At 39.9% G+C, this 6,826-nt stretch overlaps 1 protein-coding gene across 1 annotated transcript; it reads right to left on the bottom strand.

The window, feature by feature from the left end:
• Nucleotides 1-6,074: 6,074 nt before the first annotated feature.
• LOC138373001 (cerebellar degeneration-related antigen 1-like) lies at nucleotides 6,075-6,620 on the bottom strand. The gene has a single exon (XM_069339048.1). The coding sequence runs from the start codon at nucleotides 6,618-6,620 to the stop codon at nucleotides 6,075-6,077; it is 546 nt and encodes a 181-aa protein (XP_069195149.1).
• Nucleotides 6,621-6,826: the final 206 nt, after the last annotated feature.

Below are 6,826 nucleotides of genomic sequence, written 5' to 3'. Positions count from 1 at the left end.
TATTTGTATTGGTAATATAATTACTTTCATAATTATTGTTATTGTTGCAGTTATTATCACTAGCCTATTCCAGTTATTTATGCATGGTTATATTTTCATTGTTTGAATTTCCTAGAAAAGTATTTTGGAGTAGATTAACAAAATAATAAATTGTTATGTGGTTGTGTCTCCCCTGCGAGGAGTAATACTCCGTCCTCCACACTCTCCCTCCAGCACCTCCACACTCCTCCACACCCTCCCAACACACATACGACCATTAAACAAGCCTCTATCTCTCCCCCACTCTCTCTCTCTCTCTCTCTCTCTCTCTCTCTCTCTCTCTCTCTCTCTCTCTCTCTCTCTCTCTCTCTCTCTCTCTCTCTCTCTCTCTCTCTCTCTCTCATCCTAACTTTCATTCTCACTTATTTTTTCCTTTAATTTATCCCTCTCATAATCTCGGGCTTCATGTTTGATACATGTGATTTCAGTGATCAGCTTCAGCTTTTGCGGCAGCACTCTTACCTAAATAAGCTTCACCCCCCCCCGCCCTTTCCCCACCCCACACTCTGCTTTTCTTACCGATCACCTTTAGTAATGGAAGCCTCCACCGCCCCCCACTCACCCTCCACTCTCTACTCTTACACTCAACAAGAGCTCATGTAAAATGCTAATGTTTGGTTTAATGCCTATTACAAAAAAATGAATTTGTTAATGTATATAAGAATCTTATATGTTATGATCATGTCTCTGACGTGCCCTCTCTTTCTCCAGGGGAAATTAGGTCAAGCTTCCCCAGCCTTTCATCACAGCTTAGCCCTACTAAGTTCAGGGGTCACTCTCGTAGGGGTCACTGTCGTAGGGGTCACTCGTAGGGGTCACTCGTCGGGGTCACTGTCGTCGGGGTCACCGTAGTAGGGGAGTCTCTCGACTTCATCTAAGTTTGCTGTCGTGTGTTTTAGGTGAGGGTGGCACATGGTCGAGCCGCGGCTACACATGCTGGCACTGGTCAGCATGTGTCACTGGTCAGCATGTGGCACTGGTCAGCATGTGGCACTGGTCAGCATGTGTCACTGGTCAGCATGTGGCACTGGTCAGCATGTGGCACTGGTCAGCATGTGTCACTGGTCAGCATGTGGCACTGGTCAGCATGTGGCACTGGTCAGCATGTGGCACTGGTCAGCATGTGGCACTGGTCAGCATGTGTCACTGGTCAGCATGTGGCACTGGTCAGCATGTGGCACTGGTCAGCATGTGGCACTGGTCAGCATGCGGCACTGGTCAGCATGTGGCACTGGTCAGCATGTGTCACTGGTCCGTTATAAGCAGTGTATAGCGTCTTCAGTGATGCACTCTGTGGCGTGGGTTCATTATATTTGCCAGCTTTGTGTATGCTGCTGATGTTATTTTCTCAATGTATTCTTCTGGTGACAGCCCAGGTGTTATCTTTATTGTCAGATACTTTTCCTATATGATTTATAATTTTGTGTGTGTGCGTGTGTGTGACCGACGATGTTTCCGGATGGTTTCCTTTAATTGTAAATAATTATATTTACCCCCTCAACCATCCCTCCTTCGTTCCCCTAACCTTGCCCCTCCTCAGTAATGTACCGGGTGATATGTAACGCTTCCCCCAACATATAATACTTCGCTTTCCCCCTAACTTTATATAATCTCCCTCGCTGGCATTTAGCCCCATGACGTTTGCTCTACGTAAGGACCGTGTTGTTCCTTCACTCTTATATACTTTACAGCGCTGCGGTGACATCTGTAGGTTCCCTCCAGGTAGGACGGAGGTCTGCAGTCAACGTAGGTCAGACGATGACTGCAGGTGCTGCAGTCATCGATCCTGTTTCTGATACGCAAACGATCTAACAGATATATATATATATATATATATATATATATATATATATATATATATATATATATATATATATATATATATATATATATATATATATATATATATATATATATATATATATATATATATTAGTATATTTTGGTAGCAGTCTTTCCTGTAGACATATATTATTAAATATGACCGAAAAAGTAAGATTAATAATTCTAACACGAATTTTCTCAATCTTTCGTACATTTCGTTTCACTGTTGGAGGTAAATCAAAAATCAATTCTCCAAAATTCATTTTTATTTCTAGTCTGACGCGACACGAGCGCGTTTCGTAAAACTTATTACATTTTCAAAGACTTTAGTTCACAAATACACAACTGAATAGAACTTACGCATCTCCGATTTTATATCTACATTTGAGTGAGGTGGAAGGGGTGATGTGGTATTAACACAAGACAGAACAAGATGTGGTATTAATAGGGTATTAATTTCATCAACACAAGGCAGTTTGTAGAAAGCAAGCTTTCTACAAACACTTCTATTCAATATCCATTGTTTCGTGTTCTGTCTTGTGTTGATGAAATTAATACCCTATTAATACTCTTGTTCTGTCTTGTGTTGATGAAATTAATACCCTATTAATACCACATCTTGTTCTGTCTTGTGTTAATGCCACATCACCCCTTCCACCTCACTCAAATGTAGATATAAAATCGGAGATGCGTAAGTTCTATTCAGTTGTGTATTTGTGAACTAAAGTCTTTGAAAATGTAATAAGTTTTACGAAACGCGCTCGTGTCGCGTCAGACTAGAAATAAAAATGAATTTTGGAGAATTGATTTTTGATTTACCTCCAACAGTGAAACGAAATGTACGAAAGATTGAGAAAATTCGTGTTAGAATTATTAATCTTACTTTTTCGGTCATATTTAATAATATATATATATATATATATATATATATATATATATATATATATATATATATATATATATATATATATATATATATATATATATATATATATAATGAAAACGTTTGGTACATCCAGTGACACAACAACAACAACAGTACAAAAATGAACGTAAGAGATAAAAGCATGCAAATCCAAAATCAAATTAAATTTGTAAAAGTGAACGGAAAAAAATACGATTAACCATGACTGCAGCTCGTGCAGTAATCAACCTTCGTCCATACGGCCATGGTGTGTGTGTGTGTGTGTGTGTGTGTGTGTGTGTGTGTGTGTGTGTGTGTGTGTGTGTGTGTGTGTGTGTGTTAAATTAAGAATTCCAAAACTCTGATTTCCAAATTTTTTTTATATATTCGTTACATATTTGAAAAAAAACTATTATTTCGATTTATTTAGCCTCATACGTTCAAGTAGTAAGAAGTCGAAAAAACATGGAAAAAATACAGTTTTTAATTGCATCCACATTCAGTTTCATTTAGGATTTTTTTTTTTTTACGTTGAATTGTGTACATAAATATTCTGTACCTCTTTTGATCTCGCTCTCTCACAGAAAGGTACTCAACTCCCTTTACTGGAACCTGTATTCACCTAGTTGTGCTTGCGGAGGTTGAGCTTTGGCGCTTTGGTCCCACCTCTGAACTGTCAATCAACTGGTGTACAGATTCCTGAGCCTACTGGGCTCTGTCATATCTACATTTCAAACTGTGTATGGAGTCAGTCTCCACCACATCATTGCCTGTTGCATTAATGTCTGTCTCTGACTCATTTTTTAAAGGTTTCTATGGCTCATTTGGGTCCTAAGTTTTCCACTTGTGTCTCCGTGTTCATGTTCCACCTATACTAAATAGTTTCTCTTTGTCCAATCTGTCAGTTCCCCTGAGAATTTTATAGGAGGTGATCATGTCTCTCCCTACTCTTCTGTCTTCCAGGGACGTGAGGCCTAGCTCCCGCAGTCTTTCCTCGTAGCTCATACCTCTCAGTTATGGTGACTAGTCTGGTGGCATACCTCTGAATCTTCTCTAACTTTGCCTTGTGTTTAGCTAGATATGGACTCTAGGCTGGTGCTGCATACTCCAGGATTTGTCTGACATAAGTCCTGAACGATTCCTTATACGTTTCGGAAGTTTCTAAAGGCAGGTATGTTGTTGTTGTTATAGATTCAGCAACTCGGAACAAGTTCCAAGCAGCACGGGCTATGGTGAGCCCGTAGAACGCAGGTATTATGTTGGACAATGTAGCATATGCCGCCGATGGTATCCTTTTGATGTGGGCCTCTGGGACAGGTTTGGTGTGATATCAACCCCCAGATCTTTCTCTCTATTTGACTTTTGCAGGATTTCACCTCCCAGATGGTACCTTGTGTTCAGCCTACTGCTCCCTTCGCCTAATTTCATTACTATACTCTTTCTTGAGTAGACTTTTAGTAGCCTTTTTCTAGACCATTCTTCAAGTTTGTCTACTTACTACTGTGTGTATGTGTGTGTGTGTGTGTGTGTGTGTGTGTGTGTGTGTGTGTGTGTGTGTGTGTGTGTGTGTGTGTGTGTGTGTGTGTGTGTGTGTGTGAGCGCGTGTGCTTGTGTGTGTGAGTGAGCGCGTGTGCGTGTGCGTGTGCGTGTGTGTGTGTGTGAGCGCGTGTGCGTGTGCGTGTGTGTGTGAGGACATTTCTCGTATAATTGTGTTTACAGGGAAAATAAAATTGTCGGTGGGGAGGACGCGATGGCTGAGCTCCAGGGCTAACAGCCTCATTAGGGTGATGTACTACGCGAGTCTCTCTCTCCCTCCCTCCCTCCCTCCCTCTCTCTCTCTCTCTCTCTCTCTCTCTCTCTCTCTCTCTCTCTCTCTCTCTCTCTCTCTCTCTCTCTCTCTCTCTCTCTCTCTCTCTCTCTCTCTCCCTTTCTCTCTCTCTCTCTCTCTCTCTCTCTCTCTCTCTCTCTCTCTCTCTCTCTCTCTCTCTCTCTCTCTCTCTCTCTCTCTCTCTCTCTCTCTCTCCCTCTCTCTCTCTCTCTCTCTCTCTCTCTCTCTCTCTCTCTCTCTCTCTCTCTCTCTCTCTCTCTCTCTCTCTCTCTCTCTCTCTCTCTCTCTCCTTTTTGTCTTTATTTCCCCTTATTACATTGGCAACACTCACCCAGCTTCACCGAAGAACCAAAAGTCGCTACACCAAACGATGAGTCAGTTTCGTTAACACAATTAAGTGAGTTAGGTTTAAAAGATCAACTTTACTCATTTTTTCCTCGAGGGCTTCCTCACATCCGCCCCCCAAGGAATCCTAATTTTAACTGGAGATCCTCCTCCTCTCAAGGAGTTTCTTGTAACCCACACCAGAGTTCCTAATCTGTTCCTTCAGCGCTTTCGTATTTTCCCCACATTGGCTTTATTGCCTTTGTCTCGAGATCTTGCATATCTCATCCACCTATCTTGAGATTATCTTGAGATTATCTTCCTCTCTCCCACTCAAAAGTTTGTTTGAATTTCTCTGACGAGGTTGTCCTTCTCGACACGTCTTCGGAGACCTCCCATTTGAAGGATTTCTTGGTCCCCTTAAAGCTTTATTCCACATGGAAATATTCCTTGAGGAATCCTTGAAGGGCTCCTTATCTCAAACATAAGGAATGCCTTATTTCTCCCCTCGGGTGATTTCTTATTTTAATATTCAGGGACTCTGTATCTCTTGAGTTCCCCATCTCTCACCTCAAGGCCTTCCTGCTCAAGGTTCACCTCTTTCCTAAAGTGCATGTCGCTCTCTGCCTGAGACTCGCTCGATGCTCGAGAGTTTGAGGGAGGAGAAAGAGCAATATTGGGATAAAAAAAGGCAGGAGGAGGAGAAACCGGAATAAGGATTGGGGTCACAAAGAATGGAGGAAAAGGAAGGGAAAGGGAGACGGATAAAGGTAGAGAGAAAGAGATAGGAAGGCGATTAATACACATGACGTTGGACACAAGAAGAGAGAGGTAGAGTTATAAGACAGAAACGCTAACTTAGGGAGAGGAAGCGGAAGGGGAAACTGTGAATAAAACAGCTGGCAAAATAAAGAAGATATTTGCTAGCAACGAGGTAGAGAGTGATAAAGATATAACAAACACACCTAGACAAAATATGCCTCCCATTGTAATCAGAAAATAAATAATAGACATAATGGCACAAATAATGATAAAAATGATAACACCAATCTTAATGGCAATATCAGACTTGAAAATACAAATGTTAGCAAAATAATAATATAAATAATAATAACAACATGCACATAGACGAAAGCGCTATGCAGAAAGAGACTTTCAATTCTCGTCTAAAGTATACGTATCTTCTAAAGTATACGTATCTTCTAAACTATACGTATCTTCTAAAGTATACGTATCTTCTAAAGTATACGTATCTTCTAAAGTATACGTATCTTCTAAAGTATACGTATCTTCTAAAGTATACGTATCTTCTAAAGTATACGTATCTTCTAAAGTATACGTATCTTCTAAAGTATACGTATCTTCTAAAGTATACGTATCTTCTAAAGTATACGTATCTTCTAAAGTATACGTATCTTCTAAAGTATACGTATCTTCTAAAGTATACGTATCTTCTAAAGTATACGTATCTTCTAAAGTATACGTATCTTCTAAAGTATACGTATCTTCTAAAGTATACGTATCTTCTAAAGTATACGTATCTTCTAAAGTATACGTATCTTCTAAAGTATACGTATCTTCTAAAGTATACGTATCTTCTAAAGTATACGTATCTTCTAAAGTATACGTATCTTCTAAAGTATACATATCTTCTAAAGTATACGTATCTTCTAAAGTATACGTATCTTCTAAAGTATACATATCTTCTAAAGTATACGTATCTTCTAAAGTATACGTATCTTATCTAAAGTATCTTCCCAGTATATACTTTTAATACAAGAATAATCACAAAAATCACGCGATTCAGTTATGAGTAAATATATCCACCAAGGATACAAAAAATGAAACTAAATTTCCGAACATTGGGGCGTTTCATCACATTATAAAGTAATACGGTTACCTAGAGC

This window comes from Procambarus clarkii, chromosome 40, assembly GCF_040958095.1.
Source record: "Procambarus clarkii isolate CNS0578487 chromosome 40, FALCON_Pclarkii_2.0, whole genome shotgun sequence".
NCBI lineage: Eukaryota > Metazoa > Arthropoda > Malacostraca > Decapoda > Cambaridae > Procambarus > Procambarus clarkii.
The sequence above is the reverse complement of the archived record's forward strand: the minus strand, read 5'-3'. Positions and strand labels throughout refer to the sequence as shown.

What these genes read in the sequence shown, in the direction of transcription:
- LOC138373001 (XM_069339048.1), bottom strand. Translation starts at nt 6,620, where the DNA reads ATGTATACTTTAGAAGATACGTATACTTTAGAAGATACGTATACTTTA.